Genomic DNA, 23,928 nt, shown 5'->3' on the forward strand with positions numbered 1-23,928 from the left:
ATTATGGAGGACCAAACCGGGTTTGTAGAGGGGAGGCAGCTGGCGGCCAACCTAAGAAAGCTGCTCAACGTGATTATGATGGCCCCGGAGAGTAGGGAGGTAGAGATAGTGGTAGCCATGAATGCTGAAAAGGCTTTTGACCGGGTCGAGTGGGATTATCTGTGGGAGGTACTAGGACGGTTTGGGTTCGGGGCGGGGTTCATCGGCTGGGTTAGGCTATTGTATCCGGCCCCGGAGGCGAGTGTAAGGATGAACAGGACGACATCGGATTACTTTCGACTGCAACGTGGGACAAGACGGGGCTGCCCTCTCTCCCCACTGCTGTTTGCACTGGCCATAGAGCCGCTGGCAATTGCACTGTGAGCTTCTAGGGGCTGGAAAGAGCTGGTCCGGGGGAGAGTGGAACCAGATTCTCGTTATACACGGATGATCTGCTGTTATATGTATCGGACACAATGGTGGGATGAACGGTATTATGGCAACCATTCAGGGTGGTGGGGGAGAGTTTCTGATATTTGGGGATTCAGTTGGCACGGGACTGGGGTTGGTTGCATAAGCTCAACCTGTCCCGACTGGTGGAACGGGTGAGGGAGGAGGTCCAGAGGTGGGATGCGCTCCCGCTGTCATTGGCGGGGAGGGTGCAGACTGTTAAAATGACGATTCTCCCGCGGTTCTTGTTTGTTTTTCAGTGTCTCCCCATCTTTATCCCGCGGTTCTTCTTTAAGAAGCTGAATAAAATTATTCTGGGATTTGTATGGGCAGGGATGTCCCTGTGGGTGAAGAGGGCGATGCTTGAAAGGAGCAGAGGAGAAGGGGGGCTGGCGTTGCCAAACTTCAACTATTACTGGGCGGCCAACATAGTGATGATAAGGAAATGGATGGTGGGTGCGGGGCCGGTTTGGGAGCAGATGGAGGTTGCTTCGCGCAGGGGCACTAGCTTAGCAGCCCTGGTCATGGCGCCTCTGCCACTTCCGCCGGCACGGTACTCCACCAGCCTGATAGTGGTGGCGACTCTTCAGGTCTGGGGCCAGTGGAGGAGGCATGTAGGGGAGGTAAGAGCATTGGTGTGGACCCCAATCTGCGGCAACCACCGATTTGCCCCAGAGAACATGAACGGGGGGATATCGACTGTGAAGGAGGGCGGGGATTGTGAGGATGGGGATGTGTTCCTGGAAGGGAGCTTTCCGAGCATGAGGGCGCTGGAGGAGAAGTTTGGCCTGGCGAGAGGAAACAACTTTAGATACTTGCAGGTGAGGGATTTTGTATGCAGCCTGGTGCCGTCCTTCCCATGTCTCCCGCCAAACGGAAGGCAGGACAGGGTAGTTTCTAGGGGAGAGGTGGGAGAGGGTAGAGTTTCAGACGTCTGCAAGGAACTAATGGGAGCTGAGGATACGCAGACCGAGGACCTGAAACTTAAGTGGGAGGAGGAGCTCGGGGAGGGAGCTGGAGGACGGTATTTGGGCAGATGCCCTGAGCAGAGTAAACACGACCGCAACATGCGCCAGGCTCAGCCTGATCCAGTTTAAGGTCGTGCACCGGGCCCACATGACGGTGGCCCGGATGAGCAGATTCTACGGGCTGGAGGACAAGTGTGCTAGATGCGCCGGAGGGCTGGCTAACCATGTACACATGTTCTGGACATGCCCTAAACTTGGGGTATTGGCAGGGATTCGCAGATGTCATGTCCCGGGTATTGAAAACTGGGGTGGTAATGAGCCCAGAGGTGGCAATCTTTGGGGTTTCGGAGGACCCGGGAGTCCAGGAAGAGAGGGAGGCCGACGTTCTGGCCTTTGCTTCCCTGGTAGCCCGGCGACGAATACTGTTAGCATTGAGGGAGTCAAGGCCCCCGAGGACTGAGGTATGGTTATCGGACATGAATAGCTTTCTTCGCCGAGAGAAAGTCAAGTTCACCTTGAGAGGTTCGCTATTAGGGTTCGCCCGAAGGTGGCAGCCATTTATTGACTTCTTCGCAGAGGAGTAAGCGTCAGCAGGAGGGGGTGGTGGAGGGGGTGGCTAGGGTAGAGTAGAGTAGGGGGATATTGAGGCAGGCCCGTGCGTGAACAGAGCCGTGGTTTGCACTATGTTTAATTTGTAATTTGTGTCTTGACTTTTTTTTTGTACTGTACAATGTCACTTTTTCTATATGCCTAAAATACCTTAATAAAAATTGTTTTTTTTTTTAAAAAGCAGTGTGTTGAAACTTTTTTTAACAAACAATTTTAATGAGGTATTTTTCGGCCTTGTAAACAGAGGAATTCCAGATCGAGAAAACAAAAGGGCTGTACAGTAAACAAAGTACAAAGAACAACAAAGAACAAAGAAATGTACAGCACAGGAACAGGCCCTTCGGCCCTCCAAGCCCGTGCCGACCATACTGCCCGACTAAACTACAATCTTCTACACTTCCTGGGTCCGTATCCTTCTATTCCCATCCTATTCATATATTTGTCAAGATGCCCCTTAAATGTCCCTATCGTCCCTGCCTCCACTACCTCCTCCGGTAGTGAGTTCCAGGCACCCACTACCCTCTGCGTAAAAAACTTGCCTCGTACATCTACTCTAAACTTTGCCCCTCTCACCTTAAACCTATGCCCCCTAGTAATTGACCCCTCTACCCTGGGGAAAAGCCTCTGACTATCCAATACATAGTGCAATACATAGTCCAATACATAGTGCAATTGCCGTAGCCCACCCCACCCAGAGCTGCCTAAATGACCCCCTATACCACATTCCCCTAACCCCCACGCCGCCCCTGCTGATGATTAATTCTCTGCAAAGAAGTCAATGAATGGTTGCCACCTCCGGGCGAACCCTAACAACGACCCTCCCAAGGCGAACTTGATTTTCTCCAAGCCCAGGAAACTCGCCATGTCTGACAGCCAGGCGTCCCTCCAAGCTAGAAGCATCCGTCTCCGGGCGACCAGGGAAGCAAAGGCCAAGACGTCGGCCTCTTTCTCCCCCTGGACTTCCGGGGCCACTGAAACCCCAAAAATCACCACCTCTGGACTAATTGCCACCCTCGTGTTCAATACTCTAGACATGACGTCCTCGAACCCCTGATATTTCCTAAGTTTTGGACACGCCCAAAGCATGTGGACATGGTCTGCCGGTCCTCTCAGACACTTTACACACCTGTCCTCCACGCCGAAGAATCTGCTCATCCGGGACACTGTCATGTGGGCCCGGTGGACGACCTGAAATTGAATCAGGCCAAGCCTGGCACATGTTGCAGTCCCATTAACCCTGCTCAGCACGTCCACCACAGACCTTCCTCAATCTCCCCTCCCAACTCCTCCTCCCATTTATGCCTCAGCTCCTCGGTCTGCGTCTCCTCTGCTCCCATGAGCTCCTTGTAAATTATCCGAGACACTTCCCTCCCCCATTAGACACTACCCTATCTTGGATCCCGCTTAGTGGCAAGAGTGGAAAAGATGGATCTGGCTGTGACAATATTGAATTCTTTACCCGTCAGTCTGGCCTCAATAAAACTCGAGATGGATTTGTAGGCATAGTATTATTTATTTTTAACCAACTTGCAAGTCTGACTCGCTTCATAATGACCCTCAGAACACACAAGGTTTCTTCTGAAACCCTAGGAGCCGAGTGCTATCGGAGACAAAGGAATCTCTACAAATATATTCAAATGGCATCACGTTTCACATACAAGATTCCTATTGGCCATCCTATACACCTCCTGACCTGGCCATATATCCTGATTGGCTCACTTCTCATTCCTTAACCCTGGGCCTCTTGTTACCCAGCATCCTTTTCCCATCCTCCACCAGACACCCCTCCCTCCTTCCTTGCCATGCTTTCTGAAATCCTTTGTCTGTGAACTCAGTACTATTAGACTGATCACATCCACATTACTGTAACTAATATTTGAACTATCTATTTTATATCACATTCGTTTGTTCAATTCCTCAATCCCTCCTTTTATCATTTCATGATGACCTATCTGTCCAACCCGTAGCTATGGCCCCTCATCTAAGAAGATTTGTTGCTGCATTTCCAATTCCTGTTGCAGCACTCCGTCATCCGCTGCACCCTCGTGGATCCTAACAGCCAAGACTCTAGGGGTGTTTGTCCGTTCCAGTGCACCCTGCATTTTACCCATCACGCATTTAAGGATGGCCAGGCCCACAAAGATGCAGCCGAGTGCCACTGCTAAATACATGGCCATATTTATCAACCAGTCCTTCCAACCTCCGAATCTCCAGTTACCCAACGAGCCAGGGTCCTGCATTCCATCCAGGTGATCCCGTATGCGATCCATAAACTTAGTGATGTTAGCGGTTAGGTCTTGAACTCCCATGATACACTTGCCCTGCACTTATGGCGCATACCCCACCCTCACGGGCCAGAAGATAGTCAAGAGCATACCGGTTCTCTTTTGGGAAGTCTCATTCCAGGTGTGATTCTGGTGTACCCCATCCATACCTTTATCCAGGACTTGACATTTACTTTTTCAGCTTGCTTTGCCAACTGCTCGGCCCAAGATCGCAAGAAAGTGCAAAGTGTGATGAACTCAGCTCAACGCATTACACAAGCTTGCCACATGCATATTGATTTTGTATACAACTCCCGCTGCCTCAGGAAGGCAGACAGTATTATCAGAGACTCCTCCCACCCAGGCAGTGCCTTCTTCCAGATCCTTCCATCAGGCAGAAGGTACAGAAGTCTGAAGACCCGAACATCCAGACATATGAACAGCTTCTTCCCCACAGCTACTAGACTCCTCGACGACTCCCTCTCGGACTGATCCGTTCCCTGTAAGAACACTATTCACGACGTCCTGTGCTGCTCTTGCTCATGTATTTGCTTTGTTTGGCCCCATGTTCCACACTGTAACCAATCACTGTTTGTCAATATACCATTTGTCAATGTTCTCTGTCGATTATTCACTTTGTCTACTATGTACGGACTGTGTACGTTCCCTCGGCCGCAGAAAAATACTTTTCACTGTACTTCAGAACATGTGACAAGAAATCAAATCAATCAATTATTGTTTTCCTGATGTATAACCGCTGACGTATTAACATCGTTTTCCAGGATAAATATCAAGAAAAACAAGATTGCGTTTGTCACCTTCAATTTAGGTTTCTGGGAGAGAATATTTAACATTGGTGTTTCGATGTGTATTTCAATAAACCCACTCAGTAGTTCTAAATTGGAGTGAACAGAATCCGTCAGCAGGGGGCGGCAAGCAGCAGTTTGCTAATTAGAAATTCACGTGAGATCAATGCCAAAGCCAATAGGAATGGTATCCTGAGTGATGTCACAATGGGCCTGGCCCCTGCAGTGTGTGGGTGGAACAATGAGCGGAACAGAGCCCGGGTTCCCGCTCTCCTCTCGATCTCTGCCTCATCCCATTCACATTCACTCAGAGATTCAGTCAGACATGTCTCTGTTAATACTGGCGACGCTGTGGGACAGTAAGTATACGATTAGGTTCATCATGACAGTTTAGCATATTGATTGCAAAGTGTTTGCACTAAACTTTAGTATCGTTAACGATAAGATATATACATATTATGTGCAGCTTGGCAAAAGTTACACACTCAGGTCTCGATAGACACATGTTTCGCTTTATTCTCTTTAATCTTGTGCTCTTTTGTTCATCTACTTTCACAGGCGGATTATGTGCAGCGAATCAGTCTCCAGTGACATTAACTGTATTAGAAGGACGTTCAGCGCAGTTAATTTGCGAGTTTACAGATCAGGTTATAAGCACTATGCAATGGTATCGGCAGAAACAGGCACAGCCTCCAATTTGCATAATTTACAAAGTAGCAGGACTGAAGAAAGATGAAATCTTAGGACGATATCTGGCGACTGATGATGAGTCGACAAAGTCTGGTTACCTGAATATAAGCGCCCTGAATGTGGAGGGCGGAGCGGTGTATTACTATACAGGGAGGCACAGTGTCAGATAAAAGACAAAAACTCGTACAACAACCTCCGCGACTATTTTTTTCTCGGCTGAGTGTTTTTGATGCCTCTAACTGCGAAATGAGTTCGTTACCGTGTTCTCAGTGAACAAAACTAACAGGTTTATATAAGACACATTTGAATTCTGTCTTTATCCTTGGCCACATGAACAGAAAGCCGGTATAGGACACGCTGAGAATTATCTCCATGATCCGAGTTATATCACCTCGGTAATTATTTCGGAGCTTACCTTGAATATTGATGTTCCAACAGAGGCGATCCAGGAGTAGTGAGTCTATTACTTGTTGCGGCAACAGAACACAGGCTGTGTCAAAGTCTGGGATGGATTCGAACACATGGAATAGACAATGTCCCTTTGAACATAGACTTACCATTATCAGAAACGGCCGTGGAGAGAACACGGTGTCTAATGTAGACTTAAGTAGAAAAAGAACCCTTGTTAATAAACGGAGATCAGAATCAGATTTCACTTCGGGCGACTGAGGGACGTTTTCCAGCGACAGTGTTACAAAAAGGTCCGTCTCAGCAGCTTTTTGCAGAGCTAACCGCTGTTCCACCGCAGCCCAATGATGCTTTAGCATCTGAACCTGGGGAACTGGCTGTCAGTGAATCTAAACAACCCGAACAGAGATCTACTCAGTATCCTGGTAAGAATACAGGTTTCATTGTTAGGCACGGGGTAGGAATGGCCCCGGTCATCTGGTTATTGTCAGGGGGAAGAATTGGGCTGTGAATTGTGTCAGAAAACATTCAACCAGAAGGTAAATAAACATTGAGGTAATTCTGAGCTCCCGGCTTGTTACCAGCAAAATACTCTAGCCAAATAGACACCATGTGTCGGCTGTGGTCTGAGAGACCTAGAAACTGAGAGTGTAAATGGAGAAAGGATTTCATATTGCTTTCGAAAGACATGACAAGATCACAAAACGGCAAAACGTGAGTGAAAGCGCCATAAATTGATTTGTGAAATTGATTTACAGTATAGCTGCAAGTTAAAAAAACTAACTAACATTCCTCAGCTGCTGCTCACCTGTTATTGTTGGGTGTTGTGTTTTGGGATTGGATTGGATTTGTTTATTGTCACGTGTACCAAGGTACAGTGAAAAGTATTTTTCTGCAAGCAACTCAACAGATCATTGTGGTGGTATGTATTAGGGGTCATGTGGGACCTGTGAAGCCGAGATGCTATTGGCTGACAGATCCCGGGTCCTGGTTGGATCTGCCGACTTCTGGCTCCGCCCGGAAGGCGGAGTATAAGAACCCGAGCTTCTCCCCGCAGCTTCATTCTGTTGCTGAGCTGCTGGGGACAAGCATCGCTTAATAAAGCCTGGATCGACTTCATCACTTCTCGTCTCTCGTAAGTCATTGTGCGCTACAATTTATTAAGCGAGCTTAAAAAACTATGGAGCTCCGGATCGCCCCAGAATGCCTGCGGATCAGCCCCCACGCAGCGAACTCGGCAGTAGTATTCCAACACTGGCAAGCATGCTTTGAAGGCTACCTCCGAACGGCCCCCGGCCGTATCACAGAAGACCAGAAAATGCAGGTGCTGCATTCGAGGGTAAGCCCGGAAATTTACCCTCTCATAGAAGACGCAGAGGATTTCCCGACGGCGCTCGCATTGTTGAAGGGCATCTACTTTCGGCCCGTTAACCAGGTCTACGCGCGCCACCAACTCGCGACGAGACGGCAAAGTCCCGGAGAATCGCTAGAGGAATTCTACGCCGCGCTGCTAATTTTGGGACGAGGCTGCAGCTGCCCGCCGGTGAATGCGATCTAACACACGGACCTGCTAATTCGTGATGCATTTGTGGCAGGTATGAACTCTCCCCAAATCCGCCAAAGACTTTTGGAAAGAGAGTCGCTTGTACTCTCAGAGGCACGGGCCCTTGCAGCCTCCCTTGATGTGGCCTCGCAAAACGCCCGCGCCTACGGCCCCGACTGCGCGGCAGCCCCATGGGCTCCGTGGACCCCCGTCGCGACAAACCCCCCCCCTCGCAAGCTTGCACGGTTAAAGCGCCAGACCATCCCGGGGGGGCCCGCTTCTATTTCTGCGGACAAGCAAAACACCCCCGGCAGCGCTGCCCGGCCCGTGCAGCTATTTGTAAAAGCTGCGGCAAAAAGGGCCATTACGTGGCAGTGTGCCGGTCCCGGGGGGTCACCGCAATCCCCGGAGAAGAACGAGCCCAGCACATCCCAAACACCCCCCAACCCCCCCAGCGCCCCATGTGCGACCCGCGGGTGCTGCCATTTTGGGTCCCGGGCACCACGAGGGGAGGATGGGTGCCGCCATCTTGTGACCCCCAGCCACGTGCGATTCATGGGGGCGGCCATTTTGTCCAGCCCCGGCCGCATGCGATTCATGGACACCACCATCTTGGTTGACATCAAAGGACCCCAGCATCGACGGCTCCACGGGGTCCGAAGAAGACGCCGCGACACTACTACCACGACTGGCTTAGGTGATACTGGATCAATCGCGGCCCCGGACGCTCCAGACGACGACAACAACGGTGCTGGTCAACGGATACGAGACGCCATGCCTGATCGACTCCGGGAGCACTGAAAGTTTTCTTCACCCAGACACGGTAAGACGCTGTTTTCTGACCATCCATCCAAGCACGCAAAAGATTTCCCTAGCTGCAGGATCCCATTCCGTAGAGATCAAAGGGTTCTGCATCGCAAACCTAACGGTGCAAGGGAGGGAGTTTAAGAACTATAGGCTCTACGTCCTTCCCCAACTCTGCGCGCCCACATTACTGGGATTAGATTTCCAGTGTAACCTGCAGAGCCTAACATTCCAATTCGGCGGCCCAATACCCCCACTCACTACCTGCGGCCTCGCAACTCTCAAGGTTGAACCGCCGTCCTTGTTTGCAAACCTTACCCCGGATTGCAAACCCGTCGCCACTAGGAGCAGACGGTACAGCGCCCAGGACCGGATATTTATTCGGTCTGAAGTCCAGCGGTTGCTGAAGGAAGGCATAATCCAGGCCAGCAATAGTCCCTGGAGAGCCCAGGTAGTAGTAGTAAAGACCGGGGAGAAGCAAAGGATGGTCGTAGACTATAGTCAGACCATCAACAGGTACACTCAGCTAGATGCGTACCCTCTCCCCCGCATATCCGACATGGTCAATCGGATTGCCCAGTATAAGGTCTTTTCCACCGTGGACCTCAAGCCCGCCTACCACCAGCTCCCCATCCGCCCAGGTGACTGCAAGTACACCGCCTTCGAGGCAGATGGGCGTCTATACCACTTCCTAAGGTTCCCATTTGGCGTCACGAACGGGGTCTCGGTCTTCCAACGGGAGATGGACCGAATGGTTGACCAGCACGGGTTGCAGGCCACGTTCCCGTATCTCGACAATGTAACCATCTGCGGCCATGATCAGCAGGACCATGACGCCAACCTCCAAAAGTTCCTCCAGACCGCTAATGCCCTGAACCTCACATATAACGAGGAAAAATACGTTTTTAGCACAAACCGGTTGGCCATCCTGGGATACGTAGTGCGCAATGGAGTAATAGGCCCCGACCCCGAACGCATGCGCCTCCTTATGGAATTCCCCCTCCCCCACTGCTCCAAAGCCCTGAAACGTTGCCTGGGTTTCTTTTCATATTACGCCCAGTGGGTCCCCCAGTACGCAGACAAGGCCCGCCCGCTAATACAGTCCACTACCTTCCCCCTGTCGACAGGCTCGCCAGGCCTTCAGCCGCATCAAAGCGGATATCGCAAAGGCCACGATGCGCGCCATCGACGAGTCCCTCCCCTTCCAGGTCGAGAGCGACGCATCCGACGTAGCTCTGGCGGCCACCCTTAACCAAGCGGGCAGACCCGTGGCCTTTTTCTCCCGGACCCTCCACGCCTCAGAAATCCGCCACTCCTCAGTGGAAAAGGAAGCCCAAGCCATAGTGGAAGCTGTGCGACATTGGAGGCATTACCTGGCCGGCAGGAGATTCACTCTCCTCACCGACCAACGGTCGGTAGCCTTCATGTTCGATAATGCACAGCGGGGCAAAATTAAGAATGACAAGATCCTAAGGTGGAGGATCGAGCTCTCCACCTTTAACTATGAGTTCTTGTATCGTCCCGGAAAGCTGAACGCGCCGTCCGATGCCCTATCCTGCGGCACATGTGCCAATGCACAAATAGACCGCCTCCAAGCCCTCCACGAGGACCTCTGCCACCCGGGGGTCACTCGATTCTACCATTTCGTAAAGTCCCGCGACCTCCCCTACTCTGTGGAGGAGGTCCGTACAGTCACCAGGAACTGCCACATCTGCGCAGAGTGCAAACCGCACTTTTTCAGGCCGGATAGAGCGCACCTGATCAAGGCTTCCGCCCCTTTGAACGCCTCAGTTTGGATTTCAAAGGGCCCCTCCCCTCCACCGACCGCAACGCATACTTCCTGAATGTGGGGGACGAGTACTCTCGTTTCCCCTTCGCCATCCCCTGCCCCAACATGACAGCGGCCACAGTCATTAAAGCCCTTGGCACCATATTCACACTGTTCGGTTGCCCCGCATATATCCATAGCGACAGGGGGTCCTCCTTCATGAGTGACGAGCTGCACCAGTTCCTGCTCAGCAAGGGCATAGCCTCGAGCAGGACAACCAGCTACAACCCCCGGGGGAACGGGCAAGTAGAGAGGGAGAACGGCACGGTCTGGAAAACCGTCCTACTGGCCCTACGGTCCAGGGATCTCCCAGTTTCCCGGTGGCCGGAGGTCCTCCCGGACGCTCTCCACTCCATCCGGTCGCTGCTGTGTACCACCACTAACCAAACGCCTCATGAGCGCCTCCTTGTCTTCCCCAGGAAGTCCTCCTCCGGAACGTCGCTGCCGACCTGGCTGGCGGCCCCAGGACCCATCTTGCTCCAGAAACATGTGCGGGCGCACAAATCGGACCCGTTGGTCGAGAGGGTTCACCTTCTCCACGCAAACCCGCAGTACGCCTATGTGGCGTACCCCGACGGCCGACAGGACACAGTCTCCCTGCGGGACCTGGCACCCGCCGGAAACACACACACATCCCCGACACCGATCATCCCCCTCCCTGTCACCGGCGCACACCGCGACCGCCCCCTTCCCGGGGGGATCGGTCCTCCTCCCGTGCCCGCCCAGGAGTAAAACAAGAATAAACAGCGAAACGCTCCCTGAGACGACAACGCCCGAGCAAGCACCTGCACCACCACCGGGGCTGAGGCGATCGATGAGGAAGACCAGACCGCCCGCTTGACTCGGGGAATCCGCGTGACACCAAGAATGTTGTTGTAACAAAAAAAAAAATTGTTTTTGCTCATATTGTAAATAGTTCTCACAAACTTGTACATAGCCCAGTGTAGGGCTAAAGCTGTAGTAACACTGTCCGAAATTTGTTCCAGGGCCAGCTTTGTAAACCCCTACCACCATGCGAACCACCACCCCGCCGGGTTCCTTTTTAACAAGGGGTGAATGTGGTGGTATGTATTAGGGGTCATGTGGGACCTGTGAAGCCGAGATGCTATTGGCTGACAGATCCCGGGTCCTGGTTGGATCTGCCGACTTCTGACTCCGCCCTGAAGGCGGAGTATAAGAACCCGAGCTTCTCCCTGCAGCTTCATTCTGTTGCTGAGCTGCTGGGGACAAGCATCGCTTAATAAAGCCTGGATCGACTTCATCACTTCTCGTCTCTCGTAAGTCATTGTGCGCTACAATCATTTAAAAAATATATATATATTTAAAGTTTCTCGATCAAAAAGAATTTTCCATTTTTACAACTTTGTAACAAAATGTACATTGACTGTTATTTAAACAATATATTAAACTAACAACAAGTGCAGAAAAAGAACAAGAAAAGAGAAATAATAATACTGAAAAAATAAATATAAACAACAACTAGCATGGAAAGAAAGAAAAGAACATGAAACCCAAACACCGAATACACCCCCACCCCCCCGCCCCCCGGCTTGCTGCTGCTGTCTTTCCTGTTTTCCCTTATCGCTCTGCGAGATAGTCAAGGAACAGTTGCCACCGCCTGGTGAACCCTTGAGCCGATCCTCTCAGTGCGTATTTTATTCGCTCCAATTTTATAAACCCTGCCATGTCGTTTATCCAGGCCTCCACGCCCGGGGGTTTGGCTTCTTTCCACATAAGTAGAATCCTTTGCCGGGCTACTAGGGACGCAAAGGCCAAAACATCGGCCTCTCTCGCCTCCTGCACTCCCGGCTCTTCTGCAACCCCAAATATAGCTAACCCCCAGCTCGGTTCGACTCGGACCCCCACCACCTTTGAGATCACTCTTGCCACACCCACCCAGAACCCATGCAATACCGGACATGACCAAAACATGTGGGTGTGGTTCGCCGGGCTTCCCGTGCACCTCCCGCACCTATCCTCCACTCCAAAAAATCTACTCAGCCTTGCTCCCATCATATGTGCCCTGTGTAGAACCTTGAATTGGATCAGGCTAAGCCTGGTACACGAGGACGAGGAATTTACCCTACTTAGGGCATCTGCCCACAGCCCCTCCTCAATCTCTTCCCCCAGCTCCTCCTCCCATTTACCCTTCAGCTCCTCTACCATTGTCTCCCCCTCGTCTCTCATTTCCCTGTATATATCGGACACTTTACCTTCACCGACCCATGCCCCCGAAATCACTCTGTCCTGGATCCCTTGCGCTGGGTGCTGCAGAAATTCCCTCACCTGTTGCCTCACAAATGCCCTCACTTGCATATATCGGAAGGCATTCCCAGGTGGCAACCCGTATTTTTCTACCAATGCTCCCAAACTCGCGAACGACCCGTCCAAGAACAAGTCCTTCAACTTCCCAACTCCTGCTCGCTGCCAAGATTGGAATCCCCCATCTATCCTCCCCGGGACAACCTGTGATTGTTCCTTATCGGGGACCACACCGAGGCACCCGTCACTCCCCTATGTCGTCTCCACTGCCCCCAAATCTTCAAAGTCGCCACCACTACTGGGTGTGTGGTGTATTTTTTCGGGGGGAATGGTAACGGCGCCGTCGCCAGTGCTTTTAAACTTGTTCCCTTACAGGACGCCATCTCCAGCCTTTTCCACGCCGCCCCTTTTTCTTCCCTCATCCACTTACATATCATAGACACGTTGGCGGCCCAATAATAGTCACTCAGACTCGGCAGTGCCAGTCCCCCTCTGTCCCTACTGCGCTGCAGGGACCCCCTCTTTACCCTCGGGGTCTTTCCAGCCCCCACAAAGCTCAAAATACTCCTGTCCACTTTCTTGAAAAAGGCCTTTGTAATCAGTATGGGGAGGCACTGAAACACGAAAAGAAACCTCGGGAGGACCACCATTTTAACCGCCTGTACTCTACCCGCCAATGACAGGGGCACCATGTCCCACCTCTTAAAGTCCTCCTCCATCTGCTCTACCAGTCGCGTCAAGTTAAGTTTATGCAAGGTTCCCCAGTTCCTGGCCACCTGGATCCCTAGATATCGAAAATCCCTTGCTGCTCTCCTCAGCGGCAGATCGTCTATCCCCCTGCCCTGTTCCCCGAGGTGCATCACAAAAAGTTCCCTCTTTCCCATATTCAATTTATATCCCGAGAACTCTCCAAACTCCCTGAGTGTCAGCATTATCTCTGGCATCCCCTCCACTGGGTCCGCCACATATAGCAGCAAATCATCCGCATATAATGACACCCGATGTTCCTCTCCTCCTCTGAGCACCCCCCTCCACTTCTTAGAGCCCCTCAGTGCTATGGCCAATGGCTCGATTGCCAACGCGAACAGTAACGGGGACAGGGGGCACCCGTGTCTTGTGCTCCTATGTAATCGGAAATAGTCGGATCGTTGCCTATTTGTAACCACGCTTGCCACCGGGGCCCCGTACAGGAGCTGAACCCATCTGATGAACCCCTCTCCAAATCCAAATCTCTTCAGTACCTCCCACAGGTAGTCCCCCTCCACTCTATCAAATGCCTTCTCTGCATCCATCGCCACCACTATCTCCGCCTCCCCCTCCGGTGGGGACATCATCATCACCCCCAGCAACCTTCGTATATTGGCATTCAATTGCCTCCCTTTAACAAACCCTGTCTGGTCGTCATGTACCACCCCTGGGACACAGTCCTCTATCCTTGTCGCCATCACTTTGGCCAGTAACTTGGCATCTACATTTAGGAGGGAGATGGGCCTGTATGACCCGCACTGCAGCGGGTCTTTGTCTCGTTTCAGGATCAACGATATCGTCGCCTCCGACATTGTCGGGGGTAGTGTCCCCCTTTCCTTAGCCTCATTGAAGGTTCTCGTCAGGAGTGGGGCCAGTAGGTCCACATATTTCCTGTAAAATTCCACCGGGAACCCATCTGGTCCCGGGGCCTTTCCTGCCTGCATGTTCCCAATTCCTTTAATCACCTCCTCCACCTCGATCTGCGCTCCCAAACCTGCCACCTCCTGCTCCTCAACCCTCGGGAACTCCAGCTGGTCCAGGAAGTGTACTCAGAGAGCATTTTAAGGGTCAACCAGCTGACTGTGGATCTGGAGTCCCATGTAGGCCAGACAAGGGAAGGATAGATTTCCTTCACTGAAGGACATGAGTGAACCAACAATCGACAATGGTTTCAGGGTCTTTGGTCAACTTTAAATGAATTCAAATTTTACCTTCTCCCTCATAGGCAGCAAGTTTCAGGTCATTGCCGCTCGCTGTGTAAAAACATATCGAACATAGAACAATACAGCACAGTACAGGCCCTTCGGCCCACGATGTTGTGCCGACTATTTATCCTAATCTAAGATCAACCAAACCTACACTCCTTCAATTTACTGCAGTCCATGTGCCTGTCCAAGAGTCGCTTAAGTGTCCCTAATGACTCAACTCCACCACCTCTGCTGGCAGTGTATTCCACGCAACCACCACTCTGTGTAAAGAACCTACCTCTGACATCTCCCCGTACCTTCCTCCAATCACCTTAAAATTATGTCCCCTCGTGACAGCCATTTCCGCCCTGGGGAAAGTCTCTGGCTCTCCACTCTATCCATGCCTCTCATCACCTTGTACACCTCTATCAAGTCACCTCTCTTCCTTCTTCGCTTCAGTGAGAAAAGCCCTAGCTCCCTTAACCTTTCTTCATAAGACATGCCCCTCCAGTCCAGGCAGCATCTTTGTAAGTCTTCTCTGTACCCTCTCCAAAGCATCCACATCCTTCCTATAATGAGGCGACCAGAACTGGACACAATATTCCAAGTTTTATAAAGCTTCAACAAAGCCTCACGGCTCTGAAACTCAATCCCCCTGTAAATGAAAGCCAACACACCATACGCCTTCTTAACAACCCTATCAACCTGGGTGGCAACTTTGCAGGATCTATGTACGTAGACAACAAGATCGCTCTGTTCCTCCACACTTCCAAGAATCCTGCCTTTAACCCTGTATTCAGCATTCAAATTCGACCTTCCAAAATGAATCACTTCACATTTATCGAGGTTGAATGCCATCTGCCACTTCTCAGCCCAGCTCTGCGTCCTGTCAATGTCCTGTTGTAACCTGCAATAGCCCTCAACACTAGCTAAAACGCCACCAACCTTAGTATCTTCGGCAAACTTATTAACCCACCCTTCCACTTCCTCATCCAAGTCATTGAAAAACCACAAAGAGCAGAGGTCCCAGCACGGATCCCTGCGGGACACCATTGGTCACCGACCTCCAGGCGGAATACTTTCCATCCACTACCACTCGCTGTCTTCTTTCGGCCAGCCAATTCTGTATCCAGACAGCCAAATTTCCCTGTATCCCATGTCGCCTAACTTTCTGAATGAGCCTACCATGGGGAACCTTATAAAATGCCTGACTGAAATCCATATACACCACATCCACTGCCCGACCTTCATCAATGTGTCTCGTCACATCCTCAAACAATTCAATGAGGCTTGTGAGGCATAACCTACCCCTCAAAAGCCATGCTGACTATCTTTAGTCAAACTATGTTTTCCTAAATAATCATCAAATCCTATTTCTCAGAATCCTTTCCAACATTTTGCTCACCACAGACGTAAGACTGATGGGTCTGTAATTCCCAGGGATTACCCTATTCCCTTTCTTGAACAAGGGAACAACATTTGCCTCCCTACAATCATCCGGTACTACTCCAGTGGAGAGTGAGGACACAAAGATCATCGCTAACGGCTCAGCAATCTCCTCCCTCGCTTCCCGTAGTAACCTTGGGTAAATCCCGTCAGGCCCAGGGAACTTATCTATCCTGATGCTTTTCAAAATTTCCAGCACATCCTCCTGTTTAATATCAACCTCTTTGAGTCTATTAACCTGGTTCACATTGTTCTCATGAGCAACAAGGTCCCTCTTGTGAATATTGAAGCAAAGTATTCATTTAGTGCCTCCCCCATCTCCTCAGATTCTAGGCACAAGTTCCCTCCACTATCCCTGATTGGCCCTACTCTAGTTCCCATTCCCCTGCCAAATTAGTTTAAACCCTCCCGAAGACTACTAGAAAATCTCCCTCCCAGGATATTGATGCCCCTCTGGTTCAGATGCAACCCGTCCTGCTTGTACAGGTCCCACCTTCCCCAGAATGCACTCCAATTATCCAAATACCTGAAGCCCTCCCTCCTACACCATTCCTGCAGCCACGTGTTCAGCTGCACTCTCTCCCTATTCCTAGCTTCGCTATCACGTGGCACCGGCAACAAACCAGAGATGACAACTCTGTCTGTCCTGGCTTTTAACTTCCAGCCTAACTCCCTAAACTCATTTATTACCTCCACACCCCTTTTCCTACCTACGTCGTTGGTACCAATGTGCACCACGACTTCTGGCTGCTCCCGCTCCCCCTTAAGGATCCTGAAGACACGATCCGAGACATCCCTGGCCCCCGGGAGGCAACATACCTTCCGGGAGTCTCGCTCGTGACCACAGAATCTCCTATCTATTCCCCTAACCATTGAATCTCCTACAACTATTGCTGTTCTATTCTCCCCCCCTTCCCTTCTGAGCCCCAGAGCCAGACTCAGTGCCAGAGACCTGGCGCTAGGGCCTTCCCCTGGTACGTCATCCCCCCCAACAGCATCCAAAACGGTATACTTGTTTTGAAGGGGAACGGCCATGAGGGATCCCTGCACTGTCTGCCTGTTTTTTTTTTCCCCTGACTGTAACCCAGCTATTCTTGTCCTGTACCTTGGGTGTGGTTACCTACCTGTAGCTCTTCTCTATCACCCCCTCTGCCTCCCGGATGATCCAAAGTTCATCCAGCTTCAGCTCCAGTTCCCTAACTTGGTCTTTGAGGAGCTGGAGTTGGGTGCACTTCCCGCAGGTATAGTCAGCGGGGACACCGGTGGTATCCCTCACCACCCACATCCTACAGGAGGAGCATGCAACTGGCCTAGCCTCCATCCCCTCTTACCTTACAGAATATAGCTGCCCTGTGGACCAATTGGATCTCCGCCCTCCGACTCTGCTCCCAGTCAGCTGCACTCTCTGTAAACTGCTGGCTCTCTTCTCACTCTTTGCGGAAATGTAGGAAACAAAATGAAAGGAGCACCTTACTCCCTCCTCACCTAACTCTCTGTCACCAAACTCTCACTATAGCACTCAAATGCACCAAATTCAGCACTCCCTCAGTCACCAAACTCTCACTATAGCACTCAAATGCACCAAATTCAGCACTCAGTGCAAACAAAGTCTGCACTGTAGGGGATCACTTTTATACTGTGAATCTAGCCTCTGAAAACTGGCCTAATCCAATTAACTAATTAACAAGCTCCAGCTGCAAGTGCCTACAAGTAGAAGCTTTGTTTAAAGCTGATTGAAAATTCACCTTCTTCTAAACCAAACAGCAACTTTTAAGTTAATTAACTAAAGAAAAGAAAGTCTAGACTTTAGATAAAAATGAAGCCTTATACTCCCTCAGTCACCAAACGCTCACTATAGCACTCAAATGCACCAAATTCAGCACTCAGTGCAAACTTCTCTTGTCATCCAAGGCTCCTTCATCTTACCATTCCTTCCTCGTCTCACTGGGACAAAACTATTCAGCACTCGCAGCAAGTGCTCCTTAAACATCCCCCACATTACTGTTGTGCATTTCCCCCAAGAACAAATGTTCACAATTTATGCTCCTCAGCTCCTGTCTAATAGCTGTATAATTTCCCCTCCCCCAATTAAACACCTTCCCATATTGTCTGTTCCTATCCCTCTCAATGACTCTGGTAAAGGTCAAGGAGTTGTGGTCACTGTCACCAAAATGCTCTCCTACCGAGACATCTAACACCTGGCCTGGTTCGTTGCCGAGCACCAAGTCCAATATGCCCCCCCCCCCCCCCCCCCCTAGTCGGCCTATCTACATATTGAGTCAGGAATCCTTCCTGTACATACCTGACAAAATCTGCTCCATCCAAACCATTTGCACTAAGGAGGTTTCAGTCAATATTAGGGAAGTTGAAGTCACCCATGACAACAACTCTGTTACTTCTGCACCTTTCCAAGATCTGCTGCAGTAATGTTTCCGTAATGGCCACAACATCGCCGATCAACATACTGATCCATGCTCTAAGTTCATCTCCCTTATTCCTGACACTCCTTACATTGAAACAGACGCACTTTGACCCATTCCGCTGAGTGCAACTTTGCCCTATCAACTGTCTATCCTTCCTCACCGACTCGCTGCATACGATTTCTGCCTGTTCAACAGCTACCCTGTCCTCTGATCCATAGCTCTGGTTCCCATCCCCCTGCCAAACTAGTTTAAATCCTCCTGAACAGCTCCAGAAAACCACCCACCCAAGACAGTTTATGTGCAATCCGTCCTTCATGCACAAGTCCCACCTTCCCCAGAAGCTATCCCAGTGATCCACATATCTGAAGCCTTCCCTCCTGCACCAGCCTTGTAGCCACGTGTTCAGCTGCACTCGCTCTCCGTTCCTTGCCTCACTTGCACGTGGCACCAGTAGCAATCCTGAGATCACTACTCTGCTTGTCCTGCTCTTTAGCTGTCAACCTAACTCCCTAAAATCACTTTTTAAATCCTCATCCCTTTTCTCAGCTATGTCATTGGTGCCTATGTGCACCACGACTTCTGGTTGCTCCCCCTCCCCCTTAAGAATCCTGTAGACTCGATCCAAGATATCCCTGGCCCTGGCACCCGGGAGGCAACATACCTTCCGGGAGTCTCGTTCGTGACCACAGAACCTCCTATCAGTTCCCCTAACCATTGAGTCTCCTACCACTATTGCTTTTCTATTCTCCCCCTTCCCTTCTGAGCCACAGAGGCGGGCTCAGTGGCAGAGACCTGGCTGCTAGGGCCTCCCCCCAGTAGCATCCAAAACGTTATACTTGTTTTGAACGCACGAGGGATCCCTGCATTGTCTGCCCGTTCCTTTTCCTTCCCCTGACTGTAACCCAGCTACTCTTGTCCTGCACCTTGGGTGTGGCTACCTCCCTGTAACTCCTCTCTATCACCAACTCTGCCTCCCGGACGATCCGAAGTTCATCCAGCTCCAGTTCCCTAACGCAGTCTCTGAGGAGCTGGAGTTGGATGCACTTACCGCAGGTGTGCCGGTGTCCCTCACCACCCACATCCTACAGGAGGAGCAAACAACTGCCCTAGCTTCCATCCCCTCTGATCTGAATTCCCAAAGAGATTTAAAGGGGAAAAAAAAGATTAAACATGCGTTCGGCCCTTAAAAATAAAATACATATATACTGCTTCTACTCTCTCAAGTGAAGCCTCTAAAATTGGTGATTCTGCTAAACGATACAAAGATAGCTTGCTGCCCCCAAAAAACAAAACAAACACAAATAAAATAATTTAAAAAAATTAAAAACCCCAAAATCAAACAACTGTTATCTTCTGGAATGTCGCTGCCCTGTGAACCAACTGGAACTCTGCCCTCCGACGCTGCTCCCAGGCAGCTGCTCTCTCTGTAAACTCCCAGCTCCCTTCACACTTTTTGAGGAAATGTCGGAAATTAAATGAAAGGAGCACCTTGCTCCCTCCTCACCGAACTCCCTCACTCACCAAACTCTCACTTTAACTCCACATACCTGTCTACCCCTGATGCACGCGACCTGGTTCAGTGGACGAATGTAATGTCCTTCCAGCAGTTCCATGGCTTTATCATAGTTCGCCGCCCCTTCGATCAGGGGGTAGATCGCCGGGCTGACCCGCGACCGTAGGAGGTGTATCTTCTGCCTTTCCGTGGGGGTGTCGGCAGCTGTATCGAGGTAGCTCTGGAAGCATGCCAGCCAATGCTTAAAAATCGCGGCAGAGTTTTCTGCGTGCGGGCTGAGCTGAAGGCACACCGGCTTGATGCGGAGGTCCATCCTTCAAAAGTACTTATCTGATTAAATTGATGCACAATCAATACTCTTGAGACCACGAGGAGTCATATCGATTCAGCTTTAATCAGATAGAACTGTACCCAGCAGCGATGTTACAGAAATGGAGGCTGCTGGGACGGCATCTGTTCTTATACCCCGCCTCTCAGGGCGGGGCTATGTACATTGCCCAATGGTAGACCCCGCGGTCTAGCCAATGGTCATTCCTCTCTCAGGTACTGCAATACCTGGTATTACCACAACCCCGATAACCTTTCACCCCCTTGCTCATCAAGAATCTATCCAGCTCTGCCTTAAAAATATTCAAGGACTCTGCTTCCACTGCCTTTTAAGGACGTGATTTCCAAAGTCTTACAACCCTCAAGAGAATAAAAAATCCTCATCTCCATCTGAAATGGATGCCCTCGTTCTAGATTCTCCCACAAGAGAAACATCCTCTCCACATCCACCCTGTCAAGACCCCTCAGGATCTTATATCGTTCAATCCAGGTTTTACCCCAAACTTTAAATCTGTGTCCCGGCTGCGTGTACGATCAGTGAATGGAAACAGAGTTTCTTTGTCCACCCGATGGAAATCTGGCATAATCTTGTGTCCCTGAATCAAATCTCCCCTCAACCTCCTTTGCTGGAACCATTCTGGTAAATCTCCTCTGCACCTTCTCCAAGAACCTTCACATTCTTCCTGAAGAGTGGTGACCAGAGCTTTATAAAGATTCATAGAATAGAATTAGAACCATAGAATTCCTACAGTGCAGAAGGCCATTTGGCCCATCGAGGCTGCACTGATTCTCTGAAAGGGCACCCTGCCTAGGCCCACACCCCTGTCCCTGTAACCCCATAGCCCCACCGAACCTGCACATCCCTGGACACTAAGGGGCAATTTATCAAGGCCAATCCACCTAACTTGCCCTTCTTTGGACTGATGGAGAAATCCTGAGCACTGGGTGGAAAGCAACGCAGACACGGGGAGAAATTGCAAACTCCACACAGACAGTCACCAAGGCCGGAATTGAACCCGGGTCCCTGGCGCTGTGAGGCAGCAGTGCTAACCACCGTGCCACCAGAAGCAACGTTTTGGTATCAAGATTACTGTTTATGAATAAAAGCAAATTACTGCAGATGCTGGAATCTGAAACCAAGAGAAAATGCTGGAAAACCTCAGCAGGTCTGGCAGCATCTGTTGGGAGAGAAAAGAGCTAACAAAGGGTCAGCGGACTCGAAACGTTAGCTCTTTTCTCTCCCTACAGATGCTGCCAGACCTGCTGAGCTTTTCTAGCATTTTCTCTTTGGTTACTGTTTATGAAACTCAAGATGAAATGAATGAATGAATGAAACAAAATGAAAATCGCTTATTGTCACAAGGAGGCTTCAAATGAAGTTACTGTGAAAAGCCCCTAGTCGCCACATTCCGGCGCCTGTTCGAGGAGGCTGGTATGGGAATTGAACCGTGCTGCTGGCCTGCCTTAGTCTGCTTTCAAAACCAGCGATTTAGCCCTGTGCTAAACAGACATTTGAATTGATGTAACTTAAAAAGCTTCAGACCACAATCTATCTCTCTCCTCCCAAAGAGGCCAGTTGGGTTTTTATGACAATCCAGCAGTTTTCATGGTTACTTTTTCCCAGTGCCGTCCCCACAAATGACCAGATTCATTCAGCTCAATTTCACAACCTGCCTTTGTGTTTTGTGGGTTCTCTCTCATTCCCTATTTTCTGTTTTAAATCAGTTTCACAGGGTGTTCGAAGGGGAAGATTCAAAGTCCGGAAACTCAAACCAAGCATCACATCAGGATCTGACAGAGTCCTCAATTTATCATATCCTGAATATCATCGTACTTTGAACATGGAAGGAAAAAGCATCGTTCACAGTGCGGGGAAACCGTACACGTGTTGTGTGTGTGGACGAGGATACAGTCAATCATCAGGTCTCACAAGCCACAAATGCAGTCGCACTGAGGAGAAACCGTGGAAATGTGGGGACTGTGGGAAAGGATTCACTTCCCCATCCAAGCTGGAAACTCATCGACGCAGTCACACTGGGGAGAGACCATTCACCTGCTCACAGTGTGGGAAGGGATTCACTGAGTCATCCGGCCTGTCCGCACACCAGCGAGTTCACACTGGGGAGAGACCATTCACCTGCTCCAAGTGTGGGATGGGATTCACTAAGTCATCCCACCTGCTGAGTCACCAGCGAATTCACACTGGGGAGAGGCTGTTCACCTGCGCCAAGTGTGGGAAGGGATTCACTCAGTCATCCAACCTGCAGAAGCACCAGCGAGTTCACACTGATGAGAGACCGTTTCAATGTACAGACTGCGGGAAGTTCTATAAAGGTTCTGGGGAACTGATGGTCCATCAACGTGTTCACACTGATGAGAGACCGTTCAGGTGCTCTCACTGCGGACTGGATTCAGACATTCATCTCAGCTCACTGTACATCAGCGAGTTCACACTGGGGAGAGGCCATTCGCCTGCTCCAAGTGTGGGAAGGGATTCACCACTTCATCCGCCCTGCTGAGACACCAACGAGGCCACAAGTAACCATAGTGATTGGATTTTGCTGCTCCTCACATTCAGGACTGAACCATGTTCATTTGGGTCTCTTTCTGCTGATAACAAACTCCAGCCCATTTACAGGGGCTAATATTCTGTGTAACAGTCAAATAAATTAAACTTGTGTTAGATATGCAGTGTGCTGAAACTTTTTAATATCTCCGACATAAGTTAGTTCCTTTTGAAGTTCTCTCGCTCTCCCCTGTCTCTTCCATCCTCACCTCCAACAAGAAGTGTGAGGAGCTTGTGGAGCTTCTTTGTGACTGAGATTGAGTAAATCCGATCAGCTGCCTCTGCTGCTTCCCTCCCTCCCACGAGCCTTTAATTTTCCTGATATTGAGTGGAGATCCATTAGGGCGAGGGGTCTGGATGGTGAGGAATTTGTTAAGTGTGTCCAAGATGGTTTTTTGGAGCAATATGTGGGTAGTCCGACTGGAGAGGGGGCTGTATTGGACCTAGTACTAGGGATCGAGCCTGGCCATGTCATCAAAGTTGTAGTGGGAGAACATGTGGTGAACAGTGACCACAATTCCGTAAGCTTTCAGATATTCATGGAAAAGGATGAGTGCTGTCCTCGGGTTAAGGTGCTAAATTGGGATCAGCCTAACTACAACCAGATTAGGCAGGATTTGGATGCTGTTGTTTGGGAGAGGCTGTTTGAGGGTAAATCCACATTTGACATGTGTGAGTCTCTTAAAGAGCAGTAGATGGGAGTGCAGGACAGGCATGTGCCGGTAAAAATGAAGGACAGGAAAGGCAGGGGGCGCGATTCTCCACTCCCGCGCCGGTTGGGAGAATCGCCTGGGCCGCCAAAATTTCCCGCGACGCCGGTCCGACGCCCACCCACGATTCTCCCAAGTGGCGGGAACGGCCCCGTTGAGTTCCGTGGGCCGCAGAATCGCCCGAGACACCCAAAATGGCGATTCTCCGGCACCCCTGCTATTCTTAGGCCCGGATGGGCCGAGTGGCCAGCCCAAAACGGCGGGTTCCCCGCGGCGCCGTCCACACCTGGTCGCTGCCGTAGGGAACAGCGCGGGAACGCTGGGGGGTGGGGAGGGGGGGGGCGGCGGCCTGCGGGGGGGGGGGGGTGGATCCTGCACCGGGGGGTACCTCAAATGTG

General features: G+C 50.7%; 3 protein-coding genes across 5 annotated transcripts in view; 2 read left to right on the plus strand and 1 right to left on the minus strand.

Moving 5' to 3' along the window:
- Positions 1 to 23,928, plus strand: part of LOC140418749 (uncharacterized) — a 346,993-nt gene that overhangs the window by 226,680 nt on the left and 96,385 nt on the right. The window lies entirely within an intron of this gene.
- LOC140418745 (uncharacterized) overlaps positions 1 to 23,928 on the minus strand; it is a 362,902-nt gene that overhangs the window by 153,895 nt on the left and 185,079 nt on the right. The window lies entirely within an intron of this gene.
- Positions 5,250 to 22,928, plus strand: LOC140422649 (uncharacterized). 2 transcript variants are annotated; one of them, XR_011947537.1, is made up of 2 exons: positions 5,250 to 6,888; positions 21,980 to 22,928. XR_011947537.1 is itself a non-coding variant. In XM_072507642.1 (2 exons), exons 1-2 carry the CDS (start codon positions 5,276 to 5,278, stop codon positions 22,771 to 22,773), a joined length of 954 nt encoding a protein of 317 aa, XP_072363743.1. In that variant the 5' UTR covers positions 5,250 to 5,275; the 3' UTR covers positions 22,774 to 22,928. The 2 variants fall into 2 exon arrangements, 1 of the variants encoding a protein (XP_072363743.1); XM_072507642.1 differs by having other exon boundaries at positions 5,250 to 5,435.

The sequence above is a fragment of the Scyliorhinus torazame genome, chromosome 5, assembly GCF_047496885.1.
Source record: "Scyliorhinus torazame isolate Kashiwa2021f chromosome 5, sScyTor2.1, whole genome shotgun sequence".
Classification (NCBI taxonomy): domain Eukaryota; kingdom Metazoa; phylum Chordata; class Chondrichthyes; order Carcharhiniformes; family Scyliorhinidae; genus Scyliorhinus; species Scyliorhinus torazame.

Excerpts from the sequence above, each read along its gene's own strand:
- LOC140422649 (XM_072507642.1), top strand. The coding sequence starts at position 5,276 with ATGTCACAATGGGCCTGGCCCCTGCAGTGTGTGGGTGGAACAATGAGC. Across the intron at positions 5,436-21,979 it reads ACTGGCGACGCTGTGGGACA|TTTCACAGGGTGTTCGAAGG; the intron begins GTAAGTATACGA and ends GTTTTAAATCAG.